Below are 15,646 nucleotides of genomic sequence, written 5' to 3'. Positions count from 1 at the left end.
ACACTTGACAGAGTCTAGTGGCTAAAGCTTAATGGCTCTCGTGATCGGAAGGGTGGCAGGGGGAAAAAAAAAAGAAATGCTTTACCGGTGTTGTATCGTGCCACGATTTTTATCCGTTTTACGAGTACCTCGAGTGCTCGTTCGACGACGAGGTGGAAAAAAAGAGAGAGAGAGAGAGAGAACGAGGAGTACGAGACAGGTGAAATTCGTGGATATTAAATTCTGGCCAAATATATAAAGAAAAAGAAAAAAAAAAAGAAAAAGAGGAAGCACACGCGAGCGTGCACGCAGACAGACGTTCCTCGCGAGTATTAAAAGATGTTACGGTCGTTGATCTGTGATACTACCGCGAGCGTATTACATTTGTTCTCCACCCACGACATACATGTCGACGTTCCTTGTAAAATTTTATTCCGCTGTAGAACGTTTAACTTTCTTTCGAATCGATTTCACCGGGATATTATTGAATCTTCTACTTACTACCCCTTTACGAGCAGCATATATCAGTTTCGTTTCTTTTTTTAAAAGGAGAATCGTTGAAAATGTTCAATTTTGGTAGCGAACGAGGGGAAGAAAAATTCTTTCGCAGCATTAATCTGTTCGCGGTCTGACAAGATTTCATGACATAAAAGTATCACGATATAGCACGTATGATACATCAATTTAAAGCTTAGACTTTCCTGAACACGACTACATAAACGTTGCGTTGATATTTTTAATATGGAAAAAATGGTAGTCACTTGAAACGAACGATAGGGTTCTGTCGAGTTGATTTCGAAACGTAAAGAGTCTAACGCGATTTCATGACATAAAAGTATTTGGAAATGACACTTATATTATACCAATTTGAAGTTTAAAGTTTCGACGATGGAATACAAATCACAATTGGACGGTAAAAAGTATGTAATAATGTTCGGATGTTCTTCAAGTTGGAAAGTATTTGTAGTTGAAATTAGCGTCTAGATTTTACGTGCTTGGCTAAATGTCAGCCCTTAATTAATTTTCTGTGCTCAGTCTTAATTAATCCATGCGATTGAAAGGAAATGCGAAATCAAAGCGGAGCAGCGTAGAAGTTGTTTATTGAATTCGTAGGTCGGTACTGCGGTTAAATGCGACGGAATGTTTAAACTCGCGGAAGTGAATTAAGAGTATCGTGTAACCGAACGAAGTTTCAGGGTTTCAAGAAATTAGGAAAGTTTGCACCGCGAATACCCTCAACACTTCCTTCTCGTCCCTCGTCGTGTCATCGAATACGGCAGATATTGCGGTTCAATGCTTACAAATAAGGCTGGCACCGGGCCAATAAAATTCTCCTTGTTGCCTTCGCCGAGCGAAGAAAACGCGGACAAATATTAACATGCAAAATAAATCTTCTGAATGACTACGCTGAATAATTCCAGATACCAGCAAAACTTGTATACCGACGGTTGAAAGCAACAAACTTATCCATGACGAAAAGGAATAATTTTCAAAAATAAGAATATTTTGTACCCTAGGGCTCTGAGAAAAAAAGAATAAAGAAGAAAGAAAATCTATGTCTTTGACAGAAATATTGAATCTAAAATTCTGATAAAATTTCTAAAAAGAATATTTGAATATTCTGGAAACTGTACCTGTTTGCTAAGAATACGAAATACTGAACGAATATTTGTTTCTAATTTTATTCAGTATTTGCTTTCAATTAAAGCAGATACATATGTATGTGTATATGGTGCTTGTGTGAATATCAAGAGATAAAAATAAGAAAGAAAAAGTAAAGGGTGGAAGGACATAGGTAAAAAATGCAAATTACGAAGGAATCTGAAAAGTCTAACTAGAACGCAAACGTTTCATCACTATGCAAAGTTTGAAGTTCAGCTTTATAGGAAATTTATCCTACTATGCATCCATGGTTATGTACATATTGTAATGAAACAGGCAAATTGAGATTCGGCAAATTTGTACCAACTAATCAGCGACCAAAGATCTTTTTATTAATCATCAAACATTAAAATAATTAAATAATAATTGCGATATAATTTATTTTCGCGGAAATTGATTAAAGCTTCTCAAAGTTGGTTGTAATATTTGAAACGTTTCAATGAAGCAATAATGCAACGTAATATGTAACCATGGTTTTCTGTAAACATTTATTGATTCGACGTTAATAAATATTCCTTTCGTAAATATTCAATTGTTTTTCTTTTTATTTTTATTCCAATTTGACTACCATGATATTTGATACATTTACAATTAAAAAGCAAATAAACGATGGGTTTCAGGTTTGTTATATTAAATTACAGAATGATAGAAATTTACGATTTAAAAAATAAAAAAAATCTACCACTCCTCCGAAGGTCAATCAAATTTTTACGTACCAGTAAAGGAAAAAAAGACACATCTTTATTACTTTTAAGAACTAAAAGGAGGATGAAGTCGTTACTTTCGGAACTATTTCACGGGAAAACGTGTCACGAACGAACGAGAACGGAAACATTTCTGACAACTTCATTTGTGTGAAAAAAAAAAAGACGAAAAAGTTAAAGGGGGTGGGTGGTGGGGGGGGTGGCTTTTGGCGAACATGCTATTTAGTACGGTTAAAGTTATTTACGGGTTAGCCCTGTATTTACCAACCAGCCAGCAATTCCAGAAACTCTTATTTTCCGCGCACATACGAAACGTTCCACTTGACTACAGCACAGCAGCTCGCGTTACATTCAACCGCAACCCAATCGCTTTCAGAGAAAATCGCAAAATGATTTTTTTTTTTTCTCTTTCCCTTTTTGGAACTCGTTTCAATGCACTTTCTTAACTGTAGATTGCTTCTATCCACCAAACGACTGGCACTGTGGCCTGGAAATCCATTAAGTTTATAAACGCTTTATATTTCTGAATTAGAAAATAAATTTCAGATAAATAGATTCGTCGAGGCGTTCAACTAGTCGTACTTGAATTAAAAATAAATATACTCAGTTGCATTATTTTTACTATCGCAAGAATACTACATTAAAATAATATTATTTTAAATATTTTCTATTTAAAGTATCGCTTTATTCGAACCGTAGAGAATCTATTTCTGAATTCTTCGATCCAAGTAGAAACATCAATACATAATCAGACACGAGATAAAATTATCGAAGAGGTTCGAATCTAACTAAATATTTTCGTCAGATCTGACGATGATATAAAAGTTGAAAACAAGAAAGTTTGTCGAACGGTTTTGTACGCACGAGAAAGTCGGCAAACACGTCTAAAGAGGAATCTACAGGTGCGCGCTAACAAAATCCTTTGTGCGATTCTCTTCCCTTCCTGCCGTTGTCATTTCAACCCCGAAGGGTGAATCTATACTGCTGCTATTTATTCGAGTCTCACAATCGAGACCATGGTACGTACGTTCCCCTTTCGCTGATATCCTCCAAAATTGGCAAGATAATCTGAATCCACGTTGAAATTTTCCACGACACCCATTTTCTGCCTTTCCTTTATCGGAATATTTATACCCCATAAAGAGGCACGCTTGTTTCCACATTCTCGTTTCGCCTCCTTTTCCCCGGCATTTCACGAATACTTAATTGCAACAACGCTACTAATGGTGATAACAACAGTTATCGTAATAATAACCGCAATCAAGAGTTACGCTGAATTGAATGGAAACTAACGCTAATTACATGTATACGCGTTCCATGAAAATTAACTAGATTTTTATGTTCATTCACTAGCCTTCTGTCCGATAAAATATATTTTGTAATTTATCCGGTTCGTTGATCAAATATAACGATGTAGTTATCGTACAGCTGCGCTGTCTGCTATTTTCTTTACAGAAAAATTGATGTTATCCTTGCACTACTATTTTGTTTTATTAAATAAATTCGAGAATTAGATGTATAATTAGTGGACTGGAGATATTTATATATTTATGGCGTACCGTGCAAGATATATGTACAGAGGACGTACGAGAAAATGGAATTAATTATTTATAATTTGTAAAACATACGTTTGCATAAAAATCTGTAGCCTGAATAATTAAAAACCGAGACCGTTATGAATATAGTCATTCTACAAATGAAAAAATATATACTCATTTAGATAATTAATAATTAATTATGTACACCAGGTGCTACTAATGCTGAAGAATGAATCGATGAAGAAAGATATAACTGCAGGTAATGAGAATGAAATGAAATTTCAGCTCTTTTAGTAAAAGCAATTAAAATTAATTCTTCTACTAAAAACCGTATAGAATATTGATAAATTAAATGAATAACCAGAATTCTATATTGATTGAAAAATAATATCTGTTATACCTATTAACGCTATCTGATGTCGTTCCTGGTTATATTACATCGACTTTAATCGGGTTTGTGGTTAATCGATTTTAAAGTTATTTCGACTTATTTATTTCCCATTATTAACTATTGATACTGAACTATACATCGTTTCATTAAAAGAAAATACAATACCAGTTTCTTTCATTTCTCATCAATGGAAATAATTATGTCACAGTCAGAAACGGTTTGAAACGTGTCCTTTTTAGAAATATCCGAATTTCCTTATTTAAGAAGTATTCACGGAAGATTGGTCCTGTTCCTTTCTAAAAACAATCTATTTCCGTTTCATTTGCATGAGAATTCATTGATCGAAGACAATAGTTTAAACCCATCGAAAATTCCAAGCGCATTTGCATGCACAGGGTGTCTCGGTAATCGTGGTACAGTAGGAAAGGATTGTTTCCTCTTGAGAATATATCAATTGAGAATAGCAATCATTATTATTAATTATTGAAAACGAAACGAAATGAATGAATTTTTGATTTATTTTTTCAAGAGGAATCAGTCCCATCCAAGTGATACTACGATTACTGGAATACCCAGTATATTTAGTAATAGCAAATTCTGTTAGATGAGAAGATTTCCCAATCAGATTTTAGATCTTTGCTTTCGATCTTGCCTCTGAACGTTGCTGCTATAAAATTATCCGTTCGCAAGGGAAAAGGGAGCAAGTGAATCCGGTCACGTAGCGATTTCATTTAAGAGAATCTTGTATTTAAAATCGTCACGCCTTCCCTTACTCATTTACTCAGAAATTGGCAGAACACACTAGAAATCGTTGGTACGCATACATAACAGGCACGTGACTAAATTCTTTTCCTCTCTTTATTTTTTTTTTTTTTTTTTTCTTTTACCTCCTTACCCCTCACTATGATAGCGTGCCTCGCTTCGTGCTCCCCTTTCGCAATTTTTCTCTGTTGAATTGCAACGACGGCAACAGGTGAAACGGGATATGACGTATACTCAATGTCGAGCAATTAAAAAAAAAAATTCTTCGTCAAGAGATCAGACATTTTTCAACCGATTCTATCGTATTAAAAAGATAATTACTCGAATCTTTCGTTAATATAAATCTCTTCCATTAGCAGAAATTGATTATTTCAAGTGTGATCAATTGTATCAATGCAGCAGTGAATTTTTATCTGACATTCGACGATGGATTTATTCGTCATGAATTTTATGACAAAAATATTGTGAAATAGCGCTTACGGCATATCAATTTGAAGCTCAAAGTTTGTTGTTTAAATTGACATAGTAGAAGTGCTATTTTACGACGCTTTCATGTCATCGAATCGTGTTTGACTTTTGATGTTTCGAAATTGCACGCTCACCCTTCTGACGCGTTGCAATGAAAAATATGCAATCCTATGAAATAGAATAAAAGTGCGTTTGGACTTCCCTGAAATGTCTTCCAAAAAATTATACCGAAATACCATTTAAATAAAATAGAATCTTTTATCATGAAACAATTAAATTTTTTTCTAATTCGATCGTAAAGAATGATCGAAATTATCGAATCTTTTCCTTCGGATACGATAGTATCATTCTATCATCGATTGGAAAGTGATTCGTCTAGAGCTAATTGTTCGGGGGTTTCATGGGACAGGAAATCTATCGTCTATTCGGTTTTCTACAACCCCCATATTCATATTCCACCTTGAGATCCGATCTCATTTCGAGCAGAAGATACGTAGCTACGGCAGGCTGCAGCTCGCGAGGGAAAAAATCGATCGAGGTCGGAAACAAGGAATTCCCGGAAGGGGATTTCCTTCTGCTCCACCGACCTGAACCTTTCTCACCCTCTCTCGTGTCATCCCCGTTTTCTCTTCCTTTCCTTCTTAGTCAGCAGCTATCGTACGAGTGTCCCCCCTTTTTATTCTTCCTTCGCGTTTCAAAAAAAAAAAAAAAGAAAAAACAAAGAAAAAGAAGAAAGGGGTTGAAACGCGTGATGGGTACCAGGGGGTTGTATCGATGATTAGCCTTCAAGCTATCAAAGTACTTTTTTGAAACCATCAACGAAGGCTTATTTCGTACCTCATAAATTACTCCTTGTTAATTAGTTAAATGAAAAAATAATTAATTTTGTTATATACAACACTTGGAAAAGAACATTAATTCTTTGAACGGAGTTTGTTTCACGGTACTTTTAGCAAGAAACGAGATGATCTAGAGGGTGGGGGGGACGAAGAGGTAGGAATGATCGAAAGGTGAAAATTGCGAAACGTCGAGGGGATGATTGATTATTTTTCTTCGGTTATACGGCAGCAGGTGAAACAGGAAAAAGTAGAAGAAGAAGAAACGGGGGAGGTATATTATTATTTGATCTGTTCAAGTGTGTCAGAGAAAATGTCTTGTGGATAAATATACGTCTAAAATAACAACGACCATATCTTCCCAGAGGGTTAAAGAGGGGCGCGCGAAATACTTATAGTATATCTGTTGTCAAGAGACCGAAGTTAATTGCAATATCATTATGAAAATCGACGACGCGAAACGTTTGGCCCAGTTTCCATCGACACGATAACCCTGTATAATACCTGTAATACATTTGACCGAATTTACGTAAGATAAAAGTGTATTCTTGTAAAGAAAAAATATATACAGGGTGAGTCACCCTATCATTGCTATAGATGGTAGGTAGTTTTTGATTTATTAAAAAGAAACTTTACTATTATTATAACAAATAATTCAGAAACATTTTAATGAATACCGATAGTGTATATAAATGAAAATGGTCACGTTGGATATTTCTATGGCTATTGTTTCTCTAATAGACAATACTAAGTTGAAAATTAGTTCATCTATTGTTCGTTTCAGCGAACAGTATCGATGAAACGTTCATATAGTCATTTGCATCAAATGTTTCCTTATCGTTAGTCTTTCATTGGAAATCTGAATAAATTTAACAGTTTGTTAAATCGTTTATCGTGTCAGATAAAACAGTGAAATGAAATTTCCTTCATTTAATCATAAGAATCACTCGAAAGATACTTGAAAGAGGAAGTCGGCGAGGAAGATTGAAACGACAACAATCTGAGGAAATCTTTATGGACGAAACGAAGAAAAGAAGAAAAAAAAAAAACGAAGTAAGGTGTACTACGCTTTTATGCTTCAATTGCTTGATTCCGCAACATTTTCTTCTAATTTATTTCGATCTGTCGTGTCGACAAAAAGGAATAAGAAAGAAAAGAAAGGGGAGAAATTGAAACGGTGGAAGCAATTTAGATATTACTTACGTCGAGAGTGGTCCTTTTGCTATCCGAAGAAAACCGGCGAAGAAGTACGAGAAAAGGGTAACAGTGGATGAAAAAAAATAAGACGTGAAAGATGGTGCTCGTCTGGCGAAAAGGAAGAAAATAGAAGGGATGGAGCGGACAGGAAAAGAACGGGGTGGGCTAGAAAGCCGCATAAATGAGAACGCCTGTGAAAACAGAAGGTATTCCGACCAAAGTAAAACGACATCGAAGGAAAAAAAAAAAAAAGACGAATGCATCGTATCGTTTCACTGTCTGAATCCTCCATCATCCCTAAACGTCTGCAATTTCAGCACTTTCACAATTTACCGAATCCTCTCGATCAGCGATCTCTACAAAACCAGGGGGTAATCATTTCAAATATTTCTTTTCTTTATTGAAAGCTTCATAAAAATTAGAGGAAGAAAAACATGGTTAACATTTGTTGCAAGCAATTTGAATATCGCGATGTTTGTTCGCGTTCAATTGCTAAGGGGAAGATTGAAAGACAACAGACGAGGGTTGTTCGCCGGGAAGTGGAAAAGAAATGGTCGGGACGTGAATGCGCAAGAGGATATAGAGACACATAGAAAATGAAGATACCGCGTAGAGAACAGAAAAATCTCGGCTCGAAACGTACGAGACAAGAGTAATGTCGTGCTGTCCCGTTAACGCTCGTGAAATATTTGCTCTCGTTGCGAAAAGACAGGAATCTGTCGATGCAGCGATTTACTGGGCTTTAATAAACTAATGTTCCTACCCTCTTTTTCCTTTTCTTTTTTTCAACCTTTCACTTTTCGTTCTTCGCTCAACTGTACGTACAAAATATTGGGTCATCCCTTAAGTTCCCGTCACGTTTCATTTACATTCTACACGAATCGCATCGAATGGCCTACTTCGAAACACTGAAAGCCTGACACGATTCGATGAGATCGCGAGAAATGGCACTGGCGATGATTAAATACCATTTTGTTATTTTTTATTTCAGACACAAGCACTTCTAGCGGTCCCGTGGTGGTTGCACCGGTTGGAAACCAAACGGCTGCAATTGGTCGCGAAGTTGTTTTCTCTTGCAGTGTTCGCAACATTGGAAAATACAAGGTAATTACATGGAAAATAAAAAGCTGACGTGAATTTTGAAAAAGAAAAACACCTCAATTTACATACCACCCTCTTTTGCAATGCCGATTCGGTATAATCTTTTAAAACTTCGAATATCAATTTATTCGGATAAACTTTCAATCTCTATAGTAATGAAAAAAGACCATCTTTATCCCCCGCTGACAATTCAGAAGATATTTATGAAAAATTCTTCTTCGCTCTAATCTGACCGAGAGTCGTCCTCCCACCCGACTTTGGCTATATTTAATAAGTTTTCCGATCAAAATTTCGATATTCCAAAGGAGAAGGATAAAAGGCGTGAAGGTATAGAAAGTATAAAGAAAAGGATAGACCGTGATCAGAGAGAATGAGAAAGGGGGGAAAGAATTGGAGAGTAAGTAGAGATGGAGGAGACACATTTTCTCTGGCGACAGATTCCACCCTTAAAGTATCCGGCTAGATGAAATATTCGGTCTATAGAAAGCCACTCAAGGCAGCTTGGCAGGCAGGGATGGATTAAGATAAGCCCGGCTCCCCCGTTCGTACCAAATAGTTTCCGAAGATCGTTTTCTAACAGAAAATACTATCCAAACTTATGAACGTTGTTTTATTTCAATAACCGGCTGAGAGAAATTTTTATTCGACCGATGAAAAGATGATAAGAATTTTTCAGCTTCTATAAATTGATTAGATATGATTAGACATTTACGATCACGCGTTAGAATAGAAATAGGAAAATGACAATGGGTCCTTACAGGTTGGATGGCTACGTGCTTCGGACCACACGATTCTGTCGGTTCACACGAGAACGGTAACGCACAATGCACGTATCGCGGTCTCGTACGAAACCGGCGGAAGTTCCGGGTCCGGCGTGGCATCCGCAAACGCCTTCGGTGTGACAGGAAGTAGCCAGCCCACGGAGGAAGTCGTCAACGGCACGTGGCGGCTACACATTCGTCAGTTAAAGGAATCGGATAGAGATTGTTACATGTGTCAAATTAACACCAGCCCGATGATATCTGAACTAGGATGTCTGGATATTCTTGGTAAGAAATTTCATTTCTTTTTCTCACAAGTATCAAAGAGTTAAATTTTGTTAATTTAGAAAATTTCTAGAAACACGATATCGGGATTGCTTTCAATAAATTCGACCGATGTAATCGACTAAATCAACAATGTTAATTTGATGAAGGGTTATCGACGAGGGTGCAAGCCGTTTCCATAATTTCTCACGCAATACAATAGCGTAGAGTTTAAATCGATAGAAATTGTATATGTGCACGGTGTCGCCGATGAAATATATCGTAGTTAGTCGTAGACTGTAATGAATGTTAGTTCCCCGAAGTGACAGAGGGTTAATATAGTCATATAGTAATCGGACGTTTAATCTTTCTGTTCAAACGCGAGCGTAATTTAAATTGCTACGACATTAAAACTTCCGTGACCGAGATAACGTGTAAAGTACGAAAGAAACTTTTGTCCGGAAGTTATATCGTGGTTATTCATTAAATTATTCTTTGCTACGTATATCTTTCTTCTTTTTTTTTCGCGAACCTTCGATACTTTAAAGCAACGAAAAAACTTTTTCACCTTATTACCAATCGTTACTTCGCGGAAAACTCGTCGAACTTTGTTAACGCAACTTTTCTCGTTCGAGAAAATATTTTCGATATCATTTTTTTCACATAATTGCTGACTAGATATAAGAAAAAGTCTTCTAGTAAACTTTCGTAAGTCATGAATTTCTTTACGAAGATTAAATACGAAGAGTGTACTTAGGAAAGATAATAATTATCTTCTTACCGTTTTAAAAACATTTGTAATTTCTTCCTAGGTTTCTAACTTTTTACCACGATCCTAAATCGACTCTAATTATACTAACCAAACATTAAAAGCCACCTGTTCCGTAGAGTTTCCCTTGTCAAAGCACCGCTTATAGAAGGTTCTTTTAAAAACTTTACGTCCTTTGCCAACTATAAACTTTTACTTAATTCTTGCCTGACAGAATTAACACTTCTTCCCCTAACGAAGGATCACATTTTGTCTGAATTTCGAAACACTGAATAATGAATGAAAAATAGAAATTCTGAAAGGATGATTAAATACACGATTAATTATCACACGGTCAATTATCGAGGCAATAATTATTTTTCATTTCTGTGAAACAGTACCACCGGATATCGTTTATGGAGGTGATACTAGCGCGGACTTGGCAGTTTCGGAAGGGGACAATGCAACTCTAAGCTGTAGCGCAACCGGAAGACCAACCCCAAGAGTGTCCTGGCGAAGGGAAGACGGAGAACCCATTCTCATAAGGGCCTCTTCTGCCGGTACATAATGACACTATAAAACTCATGGATACCTTCGCGGACAGACTTCTTTCCGTAGAAAGAAAGAAAAAAAAAAAAAAAGAGCAGAGAAACGACGAAGGTTTAATTTCGTTTGCTACCCATTACTTCCTTTGTTCGCCTTTCTGTTGTTCCTTCTTCTACTTTATTCGCGATAAAGACTGAGCTTTATTACATTGCTTATAACCGGCAATCGTTATTCTGCTTTATGCCGCTAATATCAATAGTAAAATATAAATTATGTTTCGTCGAACTTGGTTCTTTTTTTTCTTCCTTTGAAAGCATGCTTTGTCATATCGAATCGTTTGTTTGCGGTATACTTTGTCCTATTAATATCGAAACCGTGTAAAAGAACATTTAATATCATTTTTCCTTTTTATTTTTACAATAACTCCCGTCGCTGGTTCAGGAGATGCATAGGATTTAAGTGCATAAGTGATTAATTTGCATGCATTATTTGTACGGTACTGTGTTAATTACTTCATGATAGTATTCACGTAGCTCGAAGTTTAACTAGCAGACGGTTCGGTCCCGTAAGTACCAAAGGATATTCGCTATTCACCGCCATGTGACTGTACATTAGTTCGATATTAATAGGGTAATTAGGTGGCACTAATAACCTAGTTACGTCGAAGTCCTCCCTCGTACGAAAAGGAGGACTTACTCGAATAATATGATTATATGTATGAAGGTGCACGTAAGACCACGATTATATACATACTAATGTATACCTGATTTACTGCCGTAACTTTGTATAAATTTTCCGTTCGAAACTAAACCATTTATGCCACCTTAAGTCAAGTTACTGACAAATTCTTCGATAATTTATTTAACGAATTATTTAAAAAAGAAACTTGAATCTTAGAATTAATATTCCTACGATGATAATTTCATAATATCTTTCTGTAGAAATGCGGAAAATTTGTAAAAATACCGTTCCATCTGTCCTTTTTGTACGACACGGATAATAAGGATGGCTTTGCTCGGTTCGTTGGTAATATCGCAAAGTGAAATGCCGGGAAATTTTCAACGCGAACACACAGATTGAACGTAAGAAGATAGTCGAGTAGATATAACGAGGCAGCTCGTTGAAACAAGTTTCACTTCTTGAACTCGAAGACAGGAACATCGGGTGTGCGTGTAAAGAAACAGAGGGATGATAATCCCGTTCATAGTGTCTTGTACGGTGCACACGCGTTCCTAGTGGAACTTAGGAATCGTGTAAGTACATACGGTGTAGAGATCGTAAAACGAACCACCAAGGCTCGCACACTTGTAAGCTCAGACAATGGTGTGCGTTTACGTGTAAGATCGTTTGCACACATACACGTGCACAAGTTGAAAGGGTGAAAGCACGTGGTAGTTTCTCGTGTAGGAGGCTCGAGTTGGCAAAACTTTGGTCGATGTAGTTGCACTGTCTCCCACCTCTCTTTAAATGCGGCTGAACGCTTCGAAACTCCATCGTATTTGTCTTTTTCACTGTAGACGCTCTTCTTTATTACGTGATAGTTAGCGAGAATTTAACTAGCGCTCTATTCATCGCTCGAATAAAAAGACAATCTCTTTGAATTAATAAAATAATTTCCACTTTGTTTTAGGAAGACAAAGAAATTGCCAGTAAACGATAGAAATTTGTTGCAAAAATTATTCTCTCGATTGAAATAGAAATAAGAAAAGAAGAAAAATGAAATTTGTTCGTTTGTGTTGTTACTTTCGTTGTAGATACATAAAACCATCGTTCGCCTACAACTCGTATCGCTCCTCTATCTGACAAATTATTCTCTCGATTGAAATAGAAATAAGAAAAGAAGGAAAATGAAATTTGTTCGTTTGTGTTGTTACTTTCGTTGTAGATACATAAAACCACCGTTCGCCTACAACTCGTGTCGCTCCTCTATCTGACAATGATGCTTTTCTTACGAGCTTTGCAAACTCGTTAGCGTTCGCTCACTTAAGGAACTCGTTAGCTACCTAAGTAGTGAATTAAGCATATATCTTCTCGTCTCTTCTTTCGCCTTACGGCGCTGTGTGTTTCGATTTTCTACCTCTCTTTAAACCGTCTACCCTTCTCTACCGTGCAACACGCTTCCGTTTTCCTACTCGACTTTCAAGATAGTTTCTTCGCTCGGATGCATTAGTCTGCGGTTTCGACCCGGTTAAAAGTTCTATCTGGGAATCGTTTAGATCGGAGTTTCACTCTGGCAACTTGTAACATCTTATACCGAGAAATAATGTTCCTTCCATTTCGCGACTTTCCGTTTGTAATCTTTCATATCTGACATCGCGACTTACTGTTGCCGATTTCCTATATTATTTCTATAATCCTTTTTGTTTTGTTTTTTTTACGATTCCCTCGATTCTGGACTCATTATTTAAGATAAATTCATTTATAAAATTATGCGATGCAGAGAGAAAAATGTTTTTCTTTGTACTCAGGTGGTAGCACGTTCGAAAGGCACGAAAGCTACAATGGTTCTCTGCTGCAATTCCATCGTGTTGAGAGGCGACAAATGGGAGCGTATCTGTGCATCGCCAGCAACGACGTGCCGCCTGCCGTTAGCAAGCGAGTGACACTCGCTGTGAATTGTAAGCTCGTTTTCCTCCTAATCCCCTGATTGTATCCGGTAGAAAGGCTTTCGCCACTGACAAAAGACAACCCTACCGTCGCTGACGTAACAACAAGTTCCGTAGTCACGAGACGGATCATTCTGATCACCCAATTTTTAATTGCTTATGTTTCACAAACGAAGATACAGATTGCAAACATTTTCGACCGGCATTGTTACTTCAAACGCTCTAGTTTTAGTATCGTAATAATTGATGAATTTCATATATCGTTGTGATAAACATTTGTTTGAGTACGGAATAATATAGGTTAATACCGAAGGATTTGCATAAATGAGATCGGTATTAATTGTTCGAAAACAATAGATACCGGCCGAGAATTAATTAGTTAATAATGTGATATAGATTTTACAATTTCGTATTGTTATTCGAATGCTGATAATAGGGTATTAACACAGAATACATTATATCTATTTTAAACGTATTAATTGATTTTTTCTTAAAATAATCAGCTATAACATTAGAGCAAATATACATAATACTAATGATTCATTATTATAGATTACATATGAAAATTTCATGTTCGAAGCAGATCTTTTGAGAAAATTAGATATCAATTTTAATTTCTTTTCGATTCTATTTCATACTAATTAATGTGCAATTACTCGAATAGTTGCACCCGTGGTCAAAGCGCCTAATCAGTTATTGGGAGCACCCTTGGGAACGGATGTGCAGCTGGAATGTTACGTGGAGGCATTTCCGAATACAATTAATTATTGGGTAAAAAATCGACGAGGAGCGGAAGATGAAATGTTGCTCGAGGGGTAAGGTTATGTCTTTTTCTTCCATTCGAATATTATGAATATTTGCCGATGATTAACAAATCTTATTGAATAATACAGACTCAAGTACAACGTACGGGAAGAACGATCCGGGTATAAAGTTTTGATGTGGCTGTTAATCAAAGGATTCACGGAACAGGACGTGGGGAGTTATAAATGCGTCTCGACGAACAGTCTTGGTAAAGCTGATGGCACTTTGAGACTATACGGTAAGCATTTTACATTTTAAAAATAAATGGAGGAAAGGAAAATTCTAAGATAAATAATATATATCGTTTCGTTTCAGAAATTAAAATTAGCTCTGACAGATCATCGCGTGGAAAAGATCACGTATCCATTATCGGTGGTGAGTCATTAATTTTTCATAATTAATTAACGAAAAAATAATCCTAAAGTGATTACTTTGCAAATCCTTTGAAACCATGCAATTTTTATTGGAAATAATTAAGGTGGTCAAGATAGTTATTCTGCTAATTACAGTCGGAATAGAAAGGAAATGATACAAGTTGTTTTTACTGTTCAGGTTTAGCCGAGGCTGCACAAAGTTCAGGTGCAAGTAACAATGTGAGAGGATCGTTTGGATGTAACAAGAAATTATCGCACTGTTTGTCGATGTTTCTCTTCATACCGGTATTGTTTTGGCCACGGTGAAGAAGGTACCCGTTGCTAGTCACCGCTAAACAGAGTGCCGGATAACTTTGTGCCAAAGGACAAGAAAAATAAGTATGAATGTCGTGTATGCATGTGTGTGGGCGCGAACATATCAGAAGAATAAGATCGTAAAGAATAAATAAGAAAGTGTGTTCTTTGTGAGAAGAACGAATTACTTGATTGAATGTGCGAATGGAAAGAAGCGAACCAAGAAAGAAAGAAAAAAAGAAAAAGAAGAATAAATTGAGGGCTCGCGTTCTTCATATCTTCCTACTTCCCTTTCCTACTCCCAACTGCCAAGAAAAAAAAAAAAAACATTTTTAGATCAATGGATGTTGTCAATGTATGCGCCCAGTTAGATCCGCAATTCGTTTTGTTAAAAAGTATCGATCACCGATTGATATGGATCGATGAGAAGACTCACCGTGAGAAAACACAAGACTTGGAGAAAAGAAACGCTGATGCAGCTTGGCCCTAATTATTAATAATGCTTAACAAATCGTCGATAATAATAACTTAACGATCATTTTGTCATTGGTATCAGCATTGCAGACACTTAGACGTCAGGGAACTCGATGTTTCGAAATAAAATTATACGA

General features: G+C 36.5%; 1 protein-coding gene across 1 annotated transcript in view; it reads left to right on the top strand.

The window, feature by feature from the left end:
• The window catches only part of LOC117606877 (lachesin), a 23,973-nt gene extending 8,327 nt beyond the window's left edge, over positions 1-15,646 (top strand). Inside the window, exons 2-9 of the mRNA XM_034329877.2 lie at positions 8,529-8,641; positions 9,399-9,687; positions 10,810-10,971; positions 13,426-13,575; positions 14,228-14,378; positions 14,457-14,605; positions 14,683-14,742; positions 14,920-15,646. Coding sequence (XP_034185768.1) covers positions 8,529-8,641; positions 9,399-9,687; positions 10,810-10,971; positions 13,426-13,575; positions 14,228-14,378; positions 14,457-14,605; positions 14,683-14,742; positions 14,920-15,047 — 1,202 coding nt within the window. The 3' untranslated portion in view covers positions 15,048-15,646. The remainder of the gene's footprint in view (positions 1-8,528; positions 8,642-9,398; positions 9,688-10,809; positions 10,972-13,425; positions 13,576-14,227; positions 14,379-14,456; positions 14,606-14,682; positions 14,743-14,919) is intronic.

The sequence above is a fragment of the Osmia lignaria genome, chromosome 2, assembly GCF_051020975.1.
Source record: "Osmia lignaria lignaria isolate PbOS001 chromosome 2, iyOsmLign1, whole genome shotgun sequence".
Lineage (NCBI taxonomy): Eukaryota > Metazoa > Arthropoda > Insecta > Hymenoptera > Megachilidae > Osmia > Osmia lignaria.
The sequence above is the reverse complement of the archived record's forward strand: the minus strand, read 5'-3'. Positions and strand labels throughout refer to the sequence as shown.